General features: G+C 53.5%; 2 protein-coding genes across 6 annotated transcripts; one reads left to right on the forward strand and one right to left on the reverse strand.

Moving 5' to 3' along the window:
- The first annotated feature begins 58 nt into the window (after window positions 1-58).
- RUSF1 (RUS family member 1) lies at window positions 59-14,446 on the forward strand. 2 transcript variants are annotated; one of them, XM_082714367.1, is made up of 13 exons: window positions 59-456; window positions 655-769; window positions 4,609-4,654; window positions 6,240-6,272; window positions 6,366-6,471; window positions 8,540-8,641; window positions 10,628-10,698; window positions 10,778-10,962; window positions 11,042-11,099; window positions 11,452-11,522; window positions 12,166-12,309; window positions 12,407-12,484; window positions 12,932-14,446. In XM_082714367.1, the coding sequence occupies exons 1-13, from the start codon at window positions 157-159 to the stop codon at window positions 13,027-13,029; spliced, it is 1,407 nt and encodes a 468-aa protein (XP_082570493.1). In that variant the 5' UTR covers window positions 59-156; the 3' UTR covers window positions 13,030-14,446. The 2 variants fall into 2 exon arrangements, with proteins under 2 accessions (XP_082570493.1, XP_082570494.1); XM_082714368.1 differs by having other exon boundaries at window positions 89-456; window positions 4,609-4,926; window positions 6,166-6,272.
- On the reverse strand, window positions 7,831-19,276 carry SLC5A2 (solute carrier family 5 member 2). 4 transcript variants are annotated; one of them, XM_082714325.1, is made up of 14 exons: window positions 19,135-19,276; window positions 18,519-18,590; window positions 18,338-18,442; window positions 17,384-17,548; window positions 16,980-17,085; window positions 16,654-16,734; window positions 16,272-16,501; window positions 15,827-15,962; window positions 15,477-15,584; window positions 15,219-15,369; window positions 14,922-15,090; window positions 14,632-14,767; window positions 13,683-13,812; window positions 7,831-7,968 (listed from the first exon to the last, which is right to left on the reverse strand). In XM_082714325.1, exons 1-14 carry the CDS (start codon window positions 19,258-19,260, stop codon window positions 7,950-7,952), a joined length of 1,734 nt encoding a protein of 577 aa, XP_082570451.1. In that variant the 5' UTR covers window positions 19,261-19,276; the 3' UTR covers window positions 7,831-7,949. The 4 variants fall into 4 exon arrangements, with proteins under 4 accessions (XP_082570451.1, XP_082570449.1, XP_082570450.1 ...); XM_082714323.1 differs by having other exon boundaries at window positions 7,833-7,968; window positions 14,632-14,847; window positions 19,135-19,275; XM_082714324.1 differs by lacking the exon at window positions 7,831-7,968 and adding an exon at window positions 13,098-13,597 and having other exon boundaries at window positions 19,135-19,275.
- Window positions 19,277-20,600: the final 1,324 nt, after the last annotated feature.

Here is a 20,600-nt window from a genome sequence, read left to right on the forward strand (position 1 = left end):
CAGGAGGCATGGCGGTGTCCTGCGCCGCACGAAGGCGCACGCAGCGGCCGGCGGCGTCTTCGCGGAGGAAGGTTGCCCCTGCACAGCCGCCGTACCGAGCCGGAAGCGTCGATCCGCCACGGTCCGCGCCCCGAGGCCCCGGAAGAAGGTTCCGAAATGGCTGACGGCGCGAGTCGCGAGCCCCAGCTGTGCTCGGAACAGTTCGGTTCCAGGGCGGCCCGGGGCTGCCTCGCCGCCGCCGACGGGAGCTTGCGGTGGGAGGCTTGGGGGTGGCGCTGGTGGGGGTTCTTTGGGCCCTTCCCAGCAAGACCCCAAGGACCGGATGGCGGCGGAGGGGGGACCGCCGGGGCGGCTTCCGCACCTCTCTCCGGCCTCCCGGCCGTGTTCCTGCCGCAGGGCTTCCCCGACAGCGTCAGCCCGGACTACCTGCCCTACCAGCTGTGGGATTCCGTACAGGTCAGCCCGGCCGACGGGGCGGGGGCGCGGACGGCCACGGGGGCGGGAGGCGGCGCGGGCCAGGCCCCGCCGAGAGCGTGGGGACGGGTCGGAGCGGGACCGCGACGGGTGTCAGGTCGCACGCCGGTGAGAGCGGCGGGAGAGCCTCGGCCTCCGTGCCGCTGCGCGCGGCCCTCACGCGCCTTGTGTCTTCTCCAGGCCTTTGCTTCCAGCCTCTCGGGCTCCCTGGCCACCCATGCGGTCCTGCTGGGCATCGGGGTGGGGAACGCAGAGGCTTCCGTGTCCGCGGCCACGGCCACCTGGCTGGTGAAAGGTGAGCCGGGCCCCCGGACCTCCCCTGTCGCTGCGGTCGGCCCATCTCGCCGGACTCTTTTTCCTCCCGACGGGAAGTCCGACCCCTTGTCTCCGCCGTCCCCGTGTTCTGGCCTCTGGTTCTGGGCGGGGGTGTGCACGTGTGGGCTCTTTCCTGGTTGCACCTAGAAGCCGGCTCTCCCTCGTCCCGAAGCAGTATTTTTCCTGGTTTTATTCAACGATGCATTGGTTGCCAGAATCCCCTCATCCTGCGCGCCAGCCGGCTCCTCATACTGTTCAGTGTCTCCACAGCATCAGGCGCTCCGATCCCTGTTAACCCTCCCTCTCCTTTACCCGCAGCTTGTTGTGCAGCAGTACCTAGGATGCAGTTATTAAATCAAAGGACCAGCTGCTTGACACGTGGGAATTGCTCCGTTCTGGAAAAAAAAACAGTTTTGTCGTTGGTGCTGAGTAGGAAGGAGGTTCTGGGACAGACAGGAGGCATTTTAGAACCTCTGGGATCCTGGGTGATGCTGTGAATAGTAACCGTATTGCATGTGCACAGCTTCTTGGAAACCCGCTCACGAAAAACAGAACATGCAGTGTGGTACCAGGCCACTTAAAGCGTGAGGTAGAGAAGGAAAAGGAAACTGCCACGGGTTCCACGTCAGGAGATGGACGGCTCCCTCCACCGTCCTTTGTGGTTCGTGACTTTTCCTGGTGGGAACTTAAATCAGACCTGAAGAGAAGGCTCTTTCTGCTTCTAGCCCGAGTCTGGCCACATCTCTGATGAGCCTCCGTGGATCTTTTGGAAGATCTGGAGGTTCCTGCTTACATCCTTTTTTTTTTTTTTTTTTTTTTTAAAGATTCTATTTATTTATTTGACAGAGATCACAAGTAGGCAGAGAGGCAGGCAGTGAGAGAGGAGGAAGCAGGCTCACCGCCGAGCAGAGAGCCCCATGCGGGGCTCGATCCCAGGACCCTGGGATCATGACCCGAGCCGAAGGCAGAGGCTTGACCCCCTGAGCCACCCAGGCACCCTGCTTACATCCTTATTAAGACTGAGCAGGCTGGCCCCATGTGAGTCACCTCTTGAAAGTAGCCTTTCTCTGTGGCCTGTTTTCCTAGCTGTCTCTTTTAATAATAATAGTTCATACAAGCTGTTTATTATCTACCGGTCTTTAAATATGCTGGCTTCACAGTAGCTCTGAGATAGCTATTGTTATACCCATTCTGCAGGTAAGGAAACTGCAGCACGAAAAAGTAATTTGACCAGGATCAGAGCCAGTAAATTGTAGGGCATGGATTTGAACCCAGGAGTTTAGTTCCAGATTCATGTTCATAGCACCAAACTGTGCTTAATTTGAACCTTTCGATCTCCTGTTGGCTGAGTGTTTGGAATGCAGCAGGACGGGGATCCGGAATGGGTGTTTTCCGTGTCATTTCTAAGCACCCTAGTCTTATCACAGACATGTTGCGCATATGTATATTTGACTTATAAGATTACTTTAAGGTAGGAAAAAGGAACTACTTTTTAAAGCCTATTGTTGATATTAAAAGAAGCCTTAACTAGAAAAGAGTTTCCGTCAGACCTGGGAAATTTGTATGCGGAGCTTTATATAAAAACTCCCTTGGAAGTTTTTGAAGTCATTTTGAATTACAGGTCTCTTAGTGGAACGTATTGTCATAACTAACAATACTACTACTACTAGCAGCTAATCTTTTCACAGCCTACCACTGTATGCCAGGAATCTCGTACACTTACGTATCATATGTAACTTAATCTCTACAGCAGCCATATTGGGTAGATGCCATTTTTAATACCTTTTTCAGAGAGGTTTCCTACCTCGCCTGAGTTTACGTAGGGCCAGGATTTGGACCCAGACCGACTGACTCCTGTGTCCCACTCTTAATTACTCCATTCTTGCCAGTGGGATTTAGAGTGGAGCCTAGACAGTTTGTGGGCAGCTGATTCCTTACTACTGCTCCAACGTTTCTAGATCCTATAGCTCAGCTAGTTGTAAGTGGGGCAAAGAAGAGCAAGTGGGAATTAAGTTTCCTAGTCGAGTGGCCAGTGTTAACTTTCAGACACAGGGAGGCTACGTGTCCTTGTTGCATTCTAGTGCCAACTTCCAGATTCCTACAGGGGCTCTGCGGGCTGCTGATGAAAGGCAGAGTCGGTCCCCTTTCTACCCAGTGGCCCTTGTGTGCAAAACATACATGGGATTGGATGTGAGTGTTGGCCAGTTACTCTGAGCCTCAGTTACTTCATCTGTGAAAGGGAGGACCTCTCAGATGCTCATAGGATTGTGGTGAAGACGGAAAGGAGTAAAGCTTTCAGGTGTCCAGCAGCGTGTTTACTGGTGTGCCTCAGGCCCAGAGTTGCATGAAGCTGTCTAGATAGAAGGCCTTACTGCCCGAGGATAGAGGTGGGGCAAGGGGTCAGAACTGCTCCTTCCAGTGGAGAATGGGGAAGGTCAGCCTGTCACCACCTTTATATGCGTGGGATACTCCCAACCCTCTCTACAACCTAGTTTCCCTTCTTGCATTCCCTTAAGGGTCCGTGCCCTCAAGTTCAAACAAGTTAGGAGTCCTCTGCCCACCGTATCGTTCCTTCCAGTATCCACTGTATGAGGCCTTCTGAGCTAGTTGTTAGTTGCTGCAAAGAGTATTTCTGGGTCCTAAAACAGTCCCTTGGGATCCCCCTGCTGAACTTAATGCTACTTTCAGTATAAGGAGTTTTAATCATGGGGTGGCAAACCTTCTGTAAAGGACCAGATGGTAAATATTTTATACTTTGCAAGCTGTATTGTTTCAGTCACAGCAGCTGACTCTGCCATTGTCTCACAGAAACAGCCATAGACAGCCTGTAAATGAATGGGCACAGCTAGGTGCCAATAAAGCTTTATTTATAAAACAGGGCGTGGAAGACTGTAGACAGCAGTTAACTTACCCTTGGTCTAAATCATGTTTCTCGTACTGACTGCTGTTTATTTTTACACTATATTTTGAGTCTGGAATCATGACTTTCTGGGTCACAGTATCCCCTTAACCTCCTATAATGCCTGGCACACAGTAAGTAGCCAGTGTGCATGTCTTGTGCAGATGAAGGTCCAGCTGATTCCTGGAGAATTCTCTGACTAGTCTGAGAAGGCCTCTCCCACTGCCTCACACCCCCAGCTGTCTTCATCAAACTGGAATTCAGATCCTTTTTTTCTTACTGATACTCTAATGACCACATGTGAACCTGTTGCCCAGCCTAAGAGCTAGAATATCAACAATAACCTCTGAACTTTCCACACAGGATTTCCTGCTTTTCCTTTCTTTTTTTTTTTTTTTTTATTGTTTTGCCATATAGATATATATACCTAAACACTGTATTGTTTAGTTTAAAGCCTTATGGAAGGTATATTTTGCTGTATCTACTCTTCATGGCTTGCTTTTTCATGCAGTATTACCATAGTAGGATTCATCCATTTTGAGTGAGTAGTTGTACATTAGATTTTTGCTGCTGTCTAATATGCCACTAAGAGAATATAACAGAATCTGTCTATGCCTTCTCCTGTGGATGAGCATTTGCATTATTCCCAGTCTTTGGCTGTTTGTGAACGATGCTGCAAAGAGTATTTCTGGTCCATGTCTCTTGGTGTGCATGGGCACATAGTTCTCTTGGGTACATAATGAGGAATGGGTCACTTCTGACCCCATCATACAGCTCTGTCTACCCAATATTTATGGAGCCAAACTGAGTTCCTAAAAGCGGTGACGCAAGGTGAATCAGCCATTTCAGTGCCAGGGTCGGCCAGGCCCAGCAGCCCCCAAGGCTCTTCCCTGTTCCTTACCAGTGCCTCTCTCCCCCAGATTCAACTGGCATGCTGGGCCGCATCATCTTTGCCTGGTGGAAGGGGTGAGTTTGTCTTCTTGGTCTGGCCACTCTCCCCAGGCGGGGGCCACAACTGTCTCATTCATGGTTGTACTTTGAGCTCTTCTCTCCTACCAGTCTCTGGGGGGAGGGGAGATTCAGCAATTATTTCATCAGAGCTAAGGAGTTCTTAGTAAGTACCCAGTCCAGGTGGCTTACCCCAGCAATGAAGCCACAGAACCATTGTTATGATCACTTCTGCCTTCAGAGCATTAATTTGCAGCCCACCATGGAAAAAATCAGCCAAAAGGCTCTAAGTATCCTCTCTTTGCTTGTTGAAAAAGAAGGCTGGACAGGAAAATGCTTAATTCAAAAGGAATGCTTTTACTCCAGAAGCTCATGGGGACTAGACGGGCAGGTCATCAGGATCCCTGTCTCACAGAGAATGAGCATTACCATCCGTCTAGGAATTAAGGGTCCTGTGCTGCCTTCTTCCTCCTCGTGTCAGTATTGAGGAGTAATTTAGTATCTGCAGTTAACTGTAGGCAGATACTACCTAAAAGGTGTTCGGTGAGATAGTTTATGCAAAGTGCATAGCATATTGTGGCTCCTTATAAGCATAATAATAACAGTTATTACTAACACGAATAAGTGTTAGCTGTTGCTAACAGCTCTGTGCCTCACAGGCTGTCTGCTTATCATCTCTAACCCTTAGAACAACTTTGTGTAGAGAAGGATTGAATGTGTCCATTTTAGCAGACCTAAAAGGAATCACTTCTAAGTTGTACAGCTTATAACTAATAGTATCGATAAGGCGACTTTATTGGGCAGAGCCCTAGACCAAGCCCACGTGTTCTGGTCCTGCCTTTGCCATTTGTTCCCTCAAGAGTTTGTACTGAGTGCCCCATACCCCACCTTGGGGTCCTCTTCCCTCCAGGAGGTTTCAAAGGAAGGGACAGGGAATGCTGTAAACTCTGCACTTGGTCTGGGGCTACAACATCCCCTGCTACCAGACTGCTGGAGAAGAGGTCCCCAGGTGTTTGTGCGGGGGCCAGGGAGTCCTTGCAAAAGAGGCATCCATCCTCTTGGTGATAGAATTATCCTGGGCCTGGATGTCAGAGCCTGCCTGTTGCCCCTGGCCATTAAATTTTTTTTCTTGGCCCCCGCTTTCCATATGATCTGAGGGATGTTATGCGTCCTCTCTGGGCTACTGGTCTGTAACCTGTGGGGGTTACACTAAATGTAGTTGCTTACCAGTCCAAAATATGTGGACTGCTTGCTGGGTACCCTTGATCAAGTGGGAGGAAGGGGTGGGGAGATGGCAGAGGGACCCAGGGGTGGCCTCTCCCAGAGGAGGCCGGAGGGTGGGGGGCAGCCACAAGACAATCAGTTCTTTTCCCTCATGCATCATGGATTAGTGAAGGGGAATCATTAAGTGAGCTTTGAAGGTTCTCGCAGCTAATGGTATTTCAGGCAGCGGTGACAGGGGCTTGGGACAGATGTCTTCATGGAGGATGGATTTTGCCAAGCCCTTCAGACCTTAACCTCAGCCTAAGGATGGCCTGCATTGCCCACGGGTTGTGTTTTCTCCTTGAATTCAAATTGCAAACCAACCTCTCCTCCACAACAGGACTAAACTGGACTGCAACGCCAAGCAGTGGAGGTAAGGAGGGGTTGAGACAGGAGGAGAGCTATTATGGAGGTCTCTTCCCTTCGGATCTCTAACCTCTGATCCGCCCCCCCCCCCCCCCCGCAGGCTCTTTGCTGATATCCTCAACGATGTAGCCATGTTCCTCGAGATTATGGCTCCCATATATCCAATGTTTTTCACCATGATCATCTGTACCAGCAACCTGGCCAAGGTATCCACCTCTCGGGCCCCCTGTACCTGCCTTGCTGGGGCTGTATCTGAGCTTACTTGGGGCCCACAGGTGAGACCAGCCTGGGCCCTGTGTTCAAAGCACTTGTAGAAAAGTGAAAAATTTCAGAGTTTCTGCTCATACTCAACCTTATTTTCTGATTCTCCTCCAGCCACATAGTTCCTCACATAGTCTAAGACAATGTCTGAAACCACAAGATTGGTGAGGAACTCTGAGCTGAAACACAAAGGGTGTTCCAGTGTCAACATCTTGGGACCAGCTCTCTGTCTTTCATTCTTTGGGTAAAATATTTGAGTGCCTACTGCATGTTGGGCATAAAATATAGGCCGTCCCATTTTTTTCTTGGAAACAAAAGTTTATAACATTGTAGCTACAGGTATTCCAGATGAGAAGTGTCGGGCCGAGTCAGGAGATGGGCCTCTTCCCTAAGCCTGGGTCCTGAAGAACAAGTTTAAGGTGAAGGGTGGATGTTTTTAAGCAGAAAGAAGAGTTTGGGTCAAGGTCCAGGAGCAGGACAGCGTGAAGTGGTTGTGAGGCTGGAGGGTCACATGGGTGAATATGAGCTCTTTCTCTCTGCCAGGCTGCTCACCCTCACAATTCCTTCAGGTTGGCCACATCCAGGTGAGGAGACTAAGGCATAGTTCAGTAAAGAGCCTGTCTTCACCACAGGCTTAAGTACCTGGCACAGAGCAGTGACTCAAGAAGACACGCAAGATCCATGTAAAAAGCCCATCTGTCTGTCCACAATCACTTCAGAGCAGCGCTTCTCCACAAGGCACTAGTGGCATTTCAGAGACAGCAGTTCTTGGTGGGGGGTTGCATGTAGCCCAGTGCCCTGAGCACCCCCTCCAACTCCAGGGCAGGAAACACCAGAGAAAACTAGTGCTGTAGCTGTAGACCAATGATCGGGACCTCCGCCATCTGTTTCAAATTAGGCACTATATTCTGCCTTTGGCGCCTCGGTCTCCATCTGTCATGTGAAGGAGTAGGACAGGGCCATGAATTCCCCTGACCACCTCTCCCCCTCTCGAGAGTTCTGCTCTCAGTGACTAATACCTCCGTACCCAGGCACACCAGTCAGAAGCCTGGCTGTCCTCCAGGCCTTCTCCTTCCTGCCCGCTGTTCCCTTCAGCTGGACTTCCATCTGGTGGTTCCTTGTTGCTGAAGAAAGCTTGGTTGCTTCCTAGGGAGTATCCTTGCTTGCACTCTCCATTACTTCGAGCAGCCTGTAGCCCTGCATCAGGTCGTCTCCCTGGCCTCGTTGCTCCTGGATGAAGACCCTACCAAGATCTGCAGCATTCCACAGGGTCTGGTCAATCCAGCCTCCTTTCGTAGCACATTCCTCTTACCTTTGAACAAATGATTTCCTCTGCCTGCCCGACAGCTTGTTTATTTGTTGATTGTCTTTCGATTTATAGACTTCATGAGGGCAAGGGTTCTATCTGAATTCTATCACAGCACTAAATCTGTGTCTGGCATCTAAAAGAGATTTGATAAGTGTGAAATGGATGACAGTGATCAGTGACCCACATTGATGAGTTCTTCCATTCTAGATCTCAGGGATTGAGGAGGTCTAGGTACCATGGGAGGTCAGGGCCATCACTGTGGGTTTTGAGGTGGCCTGGAAGACTTGACTAGGCCTCCACTGGGACCGAAGGAGGGTGGAGTAGGTTACAGGCAGAGAGGAAGCATAAAGTTGGAAACCAGGCTGGACCTGGGAGCTTAGCAAAGAGGCAGGTATAGTCAAAGTAGAAGCTATGGACTAAGAACAGTCTTTGGGCCTCTACCCTGGAGAAAGAAATGGAGTTCCTTGGGACTAGGCCACAAAGAGGTATGACAGGCAGAGCTTTAGTTTTCTCCAGGACTAAGAGGGGACGTGGACCTAGTCGAAGTGTGGGGATGAGAACAAGATTCCAAGGACCGCATTCAGGTCACCTGATGCCTGGTTTTCTCAAATTGGTTTGAGTCATTTACTGGCTCAGCCACAGAAGTGCCTTTGTTGCCACGGCATGTGGCCGTTCTGACTTTCCTTCTCCCTTTCCCCACCTAGTGCATTGTGAGCGTGGCTGGTGGGGCCACTCGGGCTGCCCTGACCATGCACCAGGCCAGGAGAAACAACATGGCTGATGTGTCAGCCAAGGACAGCAGCCAGGTGAGCAGCTGCAGTTGGGGTTGGAGGGAGCCGGAGCAGGGAGGCAGGCCAGGCCATGATTTGGGCGTATGGAGAGAAGCCCCCCAGTGCTCCTAAGGGTAGGGGTGGGAGACACACACACGGGCGGAAATGTCGTGCTCCCAGCTCTGACTAACTTGGGCAGTCCGGTTGAGGGCATGAGTACTAGTGGCGGAAAGTCCCACCCGATCATCTCAGCTCCTTCCTGAAGCCTGTGGGGCCAAGAGTGGGCCCTCGCTCTGGCCTTCACCCTCTCTGGGCCATAGCCCTGGCCTCTGAGGTGGATGTCTGACCACATGAGACCCCATATGTCAAAGCCCTTGGAGGGTCAAAAAGTGCTCAGCATGTGAGGGGGGCTGGGGTCATTGGCCAGAGGTATCCACATGACAGTTTCATGGGCCTTTCTGACCCCGCCCGTCACCTGACCAGGGCGTCCTGGAGTAAAGGTGGCTGAACTCGTTAAGGCTGAACTCGACAGGTATGGGATGCTCCCAGGCTCCTGTGCTAGCTGCTTATGTGTGTAGCATTGTTGAGCTCCTACCAGCCCCAGGAGGCAGATATGTTGTTCTTCCTGTTTTACAGGAGGAGAATGAGGACTGGTTAGTCGGAAGTGTCCCAGAGCTTTCACACTGAAGCAATTTAGAAACTTCTGTTCTGTCCAGTCCTACACTCTGTCCTTCTCTAAAATTGTTTTGCTCAGTTTCTAAATAGAAGTTGTTTTAAATTTAAAATTAACTCCTTTCAACAATATTAGGTGTTAAGCTGTAAACACAAGCTAATACTTATTAAGTGCTAACCGTGTGCCAAGTATTTCATTTATATGAACTCATTAATGCAGGAGGGACTCATTGTTGCCATTCTACAAAGGAGGAAATAAGGCAGAGAGAGGTTCAGTCCTCTTGAGTACCTTCGTGCACGTCCCTTCTCTCAGGAAGTGGTTGGATTAATTCTTCCCCATTGTCTCTTCCCTAGGTTGTCAGGAAGGGAGAAATAAGTACAACCCAGGACTTGAGTATTAGGATCTCCCTGCTTTATTCCCGCTCTCTCTCACCTCCTCTCTTTCCAAACCCCAACCCTCCTTACCCTCCAGGCTATCTTTTCCAAGCCCACGGGCTCCCTCAGCTTGCAGAAGCAGAAACACATCCCTGGGGCAGCACAGGAGATGTGCTCAGTCCTACAGCAGGCCCCTGATTTCTGATGTTGCTTTATTGCCGCTTGATGCGGCTGCTGGAAATGAGTCTTTCCACCTGAGGGAGAGGTGGTCCTCCTGCTCTTGTGCAGCCAAGACCTCTAATCTATTTACCGTCACACCCACAGCTTTTATTTCGACAGCCCACCCCTTTGCCAGGACAGCTGGGTAGGAAGAGCGCTCTCAGCCTCAGATCTGCTTTATGCCAGAACCAGCTCTCCCTTCAACTCCAGTAGTCCGGAGCCACCAATCCAGACTCTTCCTCCCTTACGATGAGTTGGGGACAGGTGGCCTGGTGTCTGTTCCCCTTGGGTGAGCTCATTCAGGCCATCTCAGGCCATTGGAGAGTTCTGATAACTGATTCTCAAGGGAAGAGGTTTGGATCTTGTGCCTCTTTCTTCCTGAGTGGTTTCCTTAAACCCTTAAACCCTACGTATACAAACTGTATACGTAGGAGCTGAGGGGGATCAGTCTTTGTAAACCACTAAATTGAAGAACTTCCTCATTCCAAGGACATTAGCTTGCCTGAGTATAGAGGTACTCAGAGGACTCTTGCAAAACGAAGACATGTTCGAAGGGCATTGTATTCACCTAGACGCAGAAGCAGCTGGTATCTTAAATGACCACGCACTCGTGAAAAACTGACTAGGCATCCTCATCAGTGTAGGGAGCCCTAGGAGGAACTGCAGCAGGGAAGAAGGTCATGAAAAGTACTCAAGAAGATTTACCCTGGCCTGGAAGGAAGCTCTCCAACTCCCAGCCCTTCTGCTATTTTCTAGGAGACCCTGGTAAACCTGGCAGGGCTCCTGGTCAGCCTCTTGATGCTTCCCCTGGTGTCAGCCAGCCCTGGGTAAGCCAGGGTGGAGGGCAGGGAGGAGGTTCCCCCGGTGCACCTCCACCCCTGTTGACCACCCCCCTCTCCCACCCAGCTTCAGCCTCGTTTGTTTCTTCTTCCTCACCGCCCTTCACATCTACGCCAACTACCGGGCGGTCCGAGCCCTTGTCCTAGAGACCTTGAATGAAGGCCGGCTCCGGCTGGTCCTGAAGCACTTCCTTCAGAGGGGAGAGGTCCTTGGGCCCACTTCAGCTAATCAGATGGAGCCACTGTGGACAGGTGACCCGACCCCTTGGTCTTAAGTGCTGTGTCTCCCAGTCTCTCCCCGTCTGGGCATCCTGACCCCAGCTTCCCACAGGTTGTTGGCCATCTCTGTCTCTATCCCTGGGGGTCCCCCTACACCGCTTGATCTCCAGGTAAGTGGCCTAGTGTCTCCCATCCACCCCTGCTGCCACCCCCACTCCCCACATACGCTCTTTGTTCCAGTTAGACACTGGCTTCCCCTTACTGGGCCTCACCTCTCTATTCTAGGTCCCTTATTGCCACTAGTCAGACTTGGGGGCAGCAGGGGTGTGACACAGAGTAGATAAAAGGGATACATTTGTCAGACACGGGAAAACAGGAAGGATGGATGTCGCATGCATGGGTAGTGGCTGCGAGAGAGGAGGAGGTGGTGAGGGACAGATGAAGTCAGGACAGCTCAGCCGACCAGCGGTTACTCCTGCTTTCGCGCTCTCCTCCCCCACTCCGCTCTCCTCTTTCCTTCAGTGTCTTTGAGCTACAACAGCTGGTCGAGGGACACCAAGAACCTTACCTCCTTCACTGGGACAAGTCACCAAGTAAGTGTGCTGTGCTCTTCCAGCCCTAGACTCACCCTGGTGGGGTCCATCAGCTCCAAAGCCTCAAACCCTGGACGATTTAGAGGCTGCCTGGTGTCTTGGAGAGAGCTCTAGACTAAGACTTGGTGCATTCAAATTATAGCTGTATGCCCCAATGAAATTCACTTTGTCCCTGTGTAAAATGAGGCTAACAATGCCTGCCTTATTGTCTGCATGTTTTTATGAGAATCCGATAAGATGATATTGTAAAGCACTTTATATATTGCCAAGTATTCAAATGAGATTATGACCTTTGCTTATCCCTGGAGAACTTTTCTCTCCCATCCTGAGTTCCCTGTTGAGGAAACAAATACTGAAGTTTACTGGCCCGCTGGTTGTGTGCTAAAAGGTGCTTATTCTCACTAGACGTGCAAAATAAACCCACCTCAGTGGCCTCCTGTAAAGCTGTATTTGGAAATTGGGCATTTCGGTTTGGCAGAACATTGGAACAACAGGAGATGAAGACGGAAGGGAAAGGGTGAAAGATAGCCTCCGTCTATGCCAGGCCAACGCCTCGAGACAGGGATGAAGCAGGATGGTAGGTTTGAGGGTGTTTGGGGAAGTGGCCCTTCCCTAACACCAGTCTGTCCCTGGGTGTCTCCAGGCCGAGTGCAAGTTGTTCTGAGCCAGACGGCAGGCCCTGAAACCATCCTGAGGGCTGCCATACACGGATTGGTGCTTGAAGCCCTGCAGGGAGAGGGGCCCCTCCCAACAGAACTGACAGAACTGAGGAACCAAGTACGGGCAGGTAAGCACCTCACAGTCTAGACTGCTGACGACTCAGAGAAGAAGGACTCTGTTCCACTTGGGGACCTGACGGCTTCTCGGTCTGCACCCTCCTCCAGGTCCTGAGAAGGACAGCTGGGTCATTGTCAGAGAGACACACCAAGTGTTGGACAAGCTATTCCCAAAGTTCTTGAAAGGTAACATCCTTAAGCCCCACGGCTCTTGGGCCTCGGAGGCCTTCTCCCCAAGAGACCCTGCCTAACCTGTTTCCTTGTCTGCAGTAGGGGGAGGTTAGGGATACTGAGGCTGTGTCAGTGTTGACAATCTCTATAATTCCAGTTGGCGTTGAAGAACTGGGGGCGTGGGGTGGGGAGGTTTGCTCACAAATGACTGATGACGATCTTACATTTAGCACCTACTTCATTCCAGCTCTTTCCCATGTGCTAAGTCAGTGAATTCTAGCTACAGCCAGATGAAGTTTTAGCCTCATTTTGTGCCAGAAATGACCCAGCAGAGGCAAGAGGAGCCTGGGCAGTACACACAGCATGCGCCTGGCCTGTGCTGCTCCTTCCCACTCTCCCCCGACTCCCTAGAGTCTTCTCCCCAGCAGTCCCAGTGGCACCCTGATTATGACCTCTCCGCAGGACTGCAGGATGCAGGCTGGAAGACTGAGAAGCACCAGCTAGAGGTGGATGAGTGGAGGGCCACCTGGCTGCTCTCTCCAGAAAAGAAGATCTTGTGAGCAGCCCAGATGGAGACCCAGGTCCCAGGATAGGAGCCTAGAGCAAGCACACTTTGGCCACAGCAGGATGTGGGAACAGCAGCTTTATTTTTGCTTAGGGGAACTGCTGTGGCACTTTGTCCAAGGTCTCGTGGGCTGTAACTGCCAGTCAGATGGACGGGGACCCCAGACAGAGACAAGGTGGAGAGAAGGGGAACCAGGGCCTACCCCCTCCCACCAGAGCCTGCCCTCTCCCGCTCCTGCGCTACTCCCTTCTCAGCACTGCAAGGCGCCTCACCCCCATTCATTGTGAAGCTGAGCTCTGCCCTGGCTGTAGCTCATGGTGTCCAGCAGAGTTGGCCTCAGGCATAAAAGCCCCAGAAGAATGTGGCCACAGCCATCATGAGCAGGGCATTGACGTTGACCACACGGGCCCAGCTCGAGTCCTCGCTGATGTCCTCCAGCCGCCTGGCTGCTGCAGCCACCTCCTCCTGGGTGGGGGCTGGGGGACTACCCGCCCCACCCCCACTCATTCCACAGAACCAGAGCAGGCACCTGCGGAACAGGCCTGGTGCTGGGGACTGGGCCTCTAGGAAAAATGGACATGGGACAGTGAGTGTGAAGGAACCTGGCTCCCCTAGTCCCTGGCCCCACATCCTGGAAGAGTGCCTTACCCTCCATCTCCACAGCGTGCTCCGGACACCCGTTCTGTGTAGGGGGTGAGGTTGGACCTTCCAGCGCATCGGCATCCAGGTCCTCTCGCTCCTCCGTGCTGTGCCGCAGACTGAAAACCAGGCGGTGGAGCTGGGGACGCGAGCAGGGACCAAGTGAGAGTGCTGGTCTTCCCCCCGCCCCCGCCCCCGCCCCGGACCCTGAAGTGTCTTGTCTACCTGGACACCTCAGACACCTTAGCTCTCTCTGTCCACCCTGTACGCATGTTCAGACTCAGCTCAGCAAACCCAGCCTGCCTTGGCTGCCCTTTGCCCTCAGACTAAAGCTGAGCTCTTCAGCTGCGTGTTCAAAGCTCTTGGCCCTGGTCAGCCCTTGCTTCCTTGCACCAGTCCCTGTCCCCACTCAAACTGTAGTCCGTTATAGACTCTAGTCTTCTAGTCATGCTAACAGTGTTCCTTCCTGTGGATATTTGTGCGTATAGTTTCCTGCTGCTGCCTTTCCTCCACTTCACCTGTGCAGCCCTGCCCGTCCTGCGCAGCTCATCTGTCCTGGCCCCGTCATCCCTGCCCTGGGGCTCCTGCCCTGCAGCAGCACAAGACCAAACGCTCTTGTGGGCCTTCAGGATAGTGTTCTGTCCTTCTTAGCCACCAGTCAGATCTGTGGTTTGAGTCCTGGGGACCACTGCAAGGACTTTGGGAGGTCATCACCTCCCTCACAGTCTTAAAGCCCACCCAGAACACCTCAAATAAATGTCATTTAAGTAAAATGTTGTGCTTGCTTTGCAAATGCAGCTTCCAACTGGATTCCCAGTCTGCCCTCATGGACCCTCTGTAGAAATCCAGTCCTCCTCACTGGGCATTCCTGGAAGTGGATTGGCAGACTAGGGGGTAGAGAGGGCTGCACTGACTCACATGGTGCATATTTGGTGCCCGTGCAGAGGCCGGCACTTACATGCTTGCGAGGGATGGGTGCTGTGCACAGTGAGACTGCGATGGTGAGGAGGCCGGAGCAGATGAAGAGCACGATGGCGAAGTAGAGGTAGTGCATGCCGCAGAGGAGCGCCGGGCACGCTGAGGGCTGCACACAGCTGCCCGAGCCAAAGGAGAACTCAGGAATAAGTCGCGCCAGACCCATAAGCAGGCCCCCAATCAGTCCCCAGAAGGCACCCTGCCAGGGGAGAGAGTGTCAGCCTCTTCTGTGCAGGTTCTGCCCCCAAGTTCACCACCTACACACAGACTCACCTTTTCATTGACACGGGGCACAAAGAGCGCCAGCACAAAGACGGCCGACACAGGTGGCGCCAGGTAGCTGGAGACTGCCTGAATGTAGTCAAAGAGCTGCCCACCCTGCGCTGCCTGCACCACGGGTAGCCAGGCCACGGACACCGCCACGATGAACACCACCCAGAGCCTGCGGTGGGTGGCCATCGGGAGATTCACCCAGGATTCCCCAGCTCCCCGTAATCCTGTGAGTGTTCCCTGCCCCCACCCCGTGGCTGGTTGGTGGGACAGGATCTTGGGGGGGAACCCAGGCCCCACCGTCCTACGAGCAGCAGCTCGCGATCGCCTGCGCGGGGCCGCAGGCGCGTGTAGATGTCCATGGTGAAAAGCGTGCTGCTGCTGTTAAAGATGGAAGCCAGCGAGGACATGAGCGCGGCCAGCATGACCGCCAGCATGAGTCCGCGCAGACCTGCAGGCCGATGGGAGCTGTGAGTCCCCAGCCATCCCCAGGAGGGTGCAGACTTGGCACGGTGTGACCCCTCCCAGTGGCAGTCTCCGCAGCTGGCCAGCCCTTACCATTGGGCATGAGCTTCACGACAAGCCGTGGGTAGGCGATATTGGAGCAGCCCACCTCAGTACCGCACACGCGTTTACACACTTCGGGCACCACACACGCCACCTCGTCTGCAGGAAAGAGGACACAACGTGGCTAGGGCGGGACCTGGTCTGGGAACTCCGATCCCTGAAGTGGGGACAGGAAATGCTAGTGGAAGAGAGAGCGGACCTCTGGTGGGAGGTGGGCCTGGGTTGATGGGATTTCCAAATCAAAGGACAGTAACGGAAATGGGAAATAGGCACCTGTTCCCGTACACAAGGGGCTGGATGGGGCACAGGACTCTTGGTGGGGGCGGGGTTGCAGACATTACCTGGATAAAGAATGCGGCTGATCATGCCTGGCATGACCATGAGGAACATGGGCATCAGCTTCAAGTAGCCGCACAGTATGCAGCCCGCCTTGATGTGGGTCAGACTCTTCCCAGCCAGACAGCGCTGCACGATGACCTGCGGCAAGGGCTGTTGAACTACCTGCGTTCCATCCTGCATACAGCGCCCTCTCCGGCCTTGTCTCTGCTCACGGCTCTCATTCAGGCCTGCCTCAGATCAGCGGTGCTGGCAATTCACCTTCACTCAGAGCCAGAGTCTTTGGATTCCACTGGGTCTGGTTTAGCCCCATCCCGGCCAGGTTCCTGACCACTCAGCTGGGTCTTTGAGCACCCCCAGATGGGTTCCGGTTCCACCCAGCTCCGCTCTGCCCACAGTGGTTCTGGTTCTGCCCCAGCTTCCCTCCCGGCCCGAGCCCTGCCCCCGCACCTGGTCGCTGCACCAGTACCAGCCCGAGACGATGGTAAGTCCCAGGAGCAGTGCTGGCCATGGCAGGTCCCCCGTCACAGGGTCCCGGAGCAGGTGGTAGGAGTCAGGCCGGGGTCGGTAGCAGGAACTTGAGATGTTGCCCACCGCCGGATCCTCAGAAACCGTCAGCGACGTCACGGCTCCCAAGTATTTCTCGAAAAGCCCCGAATACCCGCCCACCTCGTGGAAGGCTGTGAGGGCAGGGCTGTCAGGGGACCCGGCGCGTGTGCCAAGGCCCTCCCTAGGACCCATATGCTGGAGATGGGCATTGTCTCTGCTCCCAGCTTGAGAGCTCTGTCACTCTCAACCTCTGTGCCCTTCCCCCACCGGCTAAGCTCCGTACCGTAACCCATGAGGATGAAGGCCCCCCCAAGAATGACGAAGGTCTGTACGGTATCCGTGTACATCAGTGCCGCCAGCCCTCCTGCAACGGGCCTGCGTCAGTGGAGACAGCCCAAATAGGATGCCCCGAGCACATATGGTGTCTTTCTGCGGGTTTGAAAGATGTGCTCCTTCCTGGAGAGCAGATTTCAAAGAAATGGCCCCTTCTCCAGGCTCATGTACCCGGGCATCAGGAGGTAGGAATGAGTGAGCAGAATGTGCTTGCTTCGGTGACGCTCCCAGCAAATCTTCAAGCCCACTCCATCCCTAAGCCCCTGCCACAGCCACCTGTCACAGTGTAGATCATGGTGATGCCCAGAAGAGCGATGACCGAGGCATAGATGTTCCAGCCCAGAGCCTGTTGAATGAATACTGCCCCGGAGAACATGTCCACCTTGGGAGAAGGAGTGATAGCACAGGTCAGGACCCAGGGACCCAGGTCTACCTCATGCCCAGACCACGACCCTATGTGGCCACGCTTCAGAGGTTCTCTTCTTTTCCGATGGTCTGCCCTTCCCAGGTCCCACCCATTGTGGCCACGGCCCCCAAACCTGTTTCTTCCAGACCGTGCTTCAGTCTTGGTTCTTACAAGGGATTTCTCCTTTGTCCCGCCCCCTCCAGGGCTTTCTAGAGACCCCCACTCAGTGACCCCTCCGTTCCAGGGCCCTCCCCCGCCCTCCATGAATGCGCACCGAAATCTTGGTGAAGATGTACAGAAAAAGCGAGAGCATTGACAGGTAGAGGCGGATACGATGGCCTCCGAAGCGCTTGCGCAGGTACTGCGGCATGGTAATGACGCCCGCGGTCAGGTACACTGGTGCGAAGACCCAGCCCAGTAACAGCACCACGAACAGCGCCTGCGGGGACCGCGGACCGCTGAGGATGGCTGAGAGCCTGCCATGAGTGCGCCCTCACCCCGAAGGGTGTAAGACACCTCTTTCTGAACGCGTTCTACCAAGGAAAGTTCTCACTGGGGACCCAGAGGTATACCCGGGGTATTAAGGGACAGTCTTGACACCTCCATGGGCCCTTAACTAGAGTCCTCCTACTCCTCCCCGGCCACGACCCCTGGCCAGTCCCTCCCAAGGAGGTGCCTGTGCCTTCACCTGCCAGCACTTGAATCCGACCACAGACCCCTCAGCCTGACCACAGCCTCTGCCTCCCCTCTGCCTCTCCACCCAACTAAACCTTCTGTCCCCCAAGACTCAGCACAGAGCCTCCTCCTCCAGGAAGTCCTGATCTCCCCAACCCTCAAAGACAAGCCTCAGTCCCAGAGCTTTGTCTCCCTCCCACTTCCGCAAGGGACTTTAATTTGGCCCAGAGATCCTCACAGCTTCAGAGAGGATCAGAACAGGCACTTCACTATCTTTGAGGCTGTTCATCCCACTTCAGAGAGGAGTAAATCAAGGCCACAGAGGGTAGTGGCTGGTCCCAGCTTACACAACAAGTCAGGAGCAGGCCCTGAAAGTTGTCATCTCCGACATCTCCCCGCCTGCAAGCTGGACGTGTGACCCTCGCTCAAAGCCCAACCACACCCACCACGGAAAAGTCCCACCTCCAGCCTTACATCCCCCCTGCTTGGAGCCTCCCCAGGTGTGACAGTTCCAGGGGTTCTCACAGGGGTTATTGGCAAAAAGGGGTCTCACATTCCACTCAAATCCAGCCACAGCCAAACCGCTTGCAGCACCAGTGCCTGCGAGGCCCACAAAGTGGCCACTGCCGATGTTGCTGGCAAAGAGGGAGGCCCCAACCTAGATGGCCAGAGGTGGCGGTGAGCAAGGCTGCTTCTCTAGGCCTCCTCCCGCTCCACAGCACAGCCTCGCTCACCGGCCACCACACCATGCTTCGTCCTGCCAGGAAGTAGCCGCCAATGGTGCCTCTGTTGGTTCTGCACATGGACTGAGCGACAAGAGTTGGGGAGGAAATGTGGGTTCGGAGCACATCTTTGGAGCCCATTAGCTTTCTCAACACATTCCTCAGCCTTGTTTCAGGCTGAAGATTAACCAGCCCTGGGCTTTCTTGATGGCTCCCACCCCACCCCCTCCCCCAACCTCCTCAGAGGCACCTAGAGCAAACCAGGCCCTAACCTAGTGCCCAACGACACAAGCTTGAGTGTGGCTGAATGCCGCCTGACTCTTCCTGGGGCCTCGGATATGGATGGGCTTCTGGTCAGATACTGTGATAGGGGAACAGAGACCTCATTTAGAATGCTGTCCCTGCTGGAGAGCCACTGATCCCTTCAGCTAACCCTACCCAAAGGTGGGAAGACAGAATGAGGACTGGCTAGGCCTTCCTGAGGCTATCAAAAGATCTGCTTGCCTCCCAGCCCCAGGTTTCTTCCTCAGAGACCCAGGCATCCCACCCCTGCTGAACATGGGGTCTCCCTGAGACTTTCCTTCCAGACCCCAGAAGCCTGACCACCAGCAGCACCCCAACTTCTCACCCACAAGCCGACACCAATGACCAGCAGGAAATAAGCAGCAATGACCAGGATGTCAGCAGAGTTGTTAATTAAGACCCTCTGGTTTCCCAGTCCTGGTACGGAGCCTGCCTCTGTGTGTTCCTCCATTCTGCCTATGATCTGTCTCTCCAGGGACCAGCCAGGGGATTTCCTCACAGGAGGGATTAATGGTTACCTCAGGGTCAGTGAGCCGACAAGTCCCCTAGCTCCTGTTCCCCCTCCCCAGCTTTGTTTAGCTGAATCAGGTCTCATCAAGGCCGAAAACTCGTCCTGTGGAACAGACAGCTTTCAAGTTCAGGAGCATTCCTTCCTGGGCCTTAGCCCCCACACTGTCCCCAGTGACCCAGGCTCAGTATTACTCCTTTCATCCATGCTTAGGTCATGCCTAGGTCAACCTTGACCTAGGGAGCGTGGCTGAGTCAGTCTCCTTGTATTTACTAATCCAGAGGGATCATTTTCAAATGGAAATCTGACAGTGTCACTTCCCTGCTCAGAAACACTTCCTAGTCCCCGTCACACTAAAGGAAGTAGGAGCTTTTCAGCCTCGTGTTCAAGGCCTGCCGTCCCCTGACTCCTGCCCACTCTTCCTCCTCGCTCCTCCACACCAAACCTGGGGTGATGTCACATTTCCCTCCAACTCCCTTGCCCTGCCCAGGCCCTATATTTTCACACACCCAAACTTTTGCCTTAGCTGTGCATTCTGCTTAGAGTGCCTCCCTGCTTCCCAAAAGGCTCACAGAAGGTAACCTACCTACCTACCTCACAGAAGGTAACCTTCAGTACCCAGCCCATGTCAGCTCTTTAAGAAAGGCTTCTCTGACTTTTCTGATACAGTTAGGAGCACATTGTGTTGTCCTCCTCTGGGTGCAGGTCTGCCTTCCCAACAGACTAGGGGTTATCCACAAGCAGGAAATGACCTGACTCATCCCTGGAGTCCTATTGCTCAGCACAGGGCTGAACGGAAGAAGGGAGAGGATTGATCAATAAGAGTACCTCTGTCTTTCTAGGCGAATTGACCAGACTTGGGTGTCTGATTATGACAAGTTAGGTTCATGCCTGAGATGAAGAACAGAAAACAATATTTAGGGGAATATATTTAAGGAAGGCCTTAATTGGGTCCTTTCAAAGCAGATCCGGAGAGTTGGGTGCAAGGACTTTCCTGAGGAGGAAGTGAGGGGAAGTGAGACAAAGAAAGAAGAAAAGCCAATAAAGGGGCATTTTGATTAAAAGGTTGCCACTGTGAATGAACAATCTCGGTGGAGACTCTTTGAGACACTTGGAGAAGTTACCTCAGAATTGACCCCCTCAGAGCCAGGAAGCAGGAGTATTTATTCACCAATTCCTGTCTCTGAGGTTACAGAACCTCCCCCTCCCACTTCAGGTGTGCTGGGTGCAGGAGCACACTTGTTTCCCCAGAGAGCACCCTCAGACAAAACCTCAGGGAGCAG

The sequence above is a fragment of the Mustela nivalis genome (genome assembly GCF_964662115.1).
Source record: "Mustela nivalis genome assembly, chromosome: 19".
NCBI lineage: Eukaryota > Metazoa > Chordata > Mammalia > Carnivora > Mustelidae > Mustela > Mustela nivalis.

Coding starts and splice junctions, on each gene's coding strand:
- SLC5A2 (XM_082714322.1), bottom strand. CDS start 19,260: ATGGAGGAACACACAGAGGCAGGCTCCGTACCAGGACTGGGAAACCAG. Junction 18,591..19,134: donor TCATTGGTGTCGGCTTGTGG/GTGAGAAGTTGG, acceptor CTTGTCGCTCAG/TCCATGTGCAGAACCAACAG. Junction 17,086..17,383: donor ACATCTTCACCAAGATTTCG/GTGCGCATTCAT, acceptor CCTTCTCCCAAG/GTGGACATGTTCTCCGGGGC.
- RUSF1 (XM_082714367.1), top strand. CDS start 157: ATGGCTGACGGCGCGAGTCGCGAGCCCCAGCTGTGCTCGGAACAGTTC. Junction 6,273..6,365: donor TGCAACGCCAAGCAGTGGAG/GTAAGGAGGGGT, acceptor CCCCCCCCGCAG/GCTCTTTGCTGATATCCTCA. Junction 11,100..11,451: donor CTACACCGCTTGATCTCCAG/GTAAGTGGCCTA, acceptor TCTTTCCTTCAG/TGTCTTTGAGCTACAACAGC.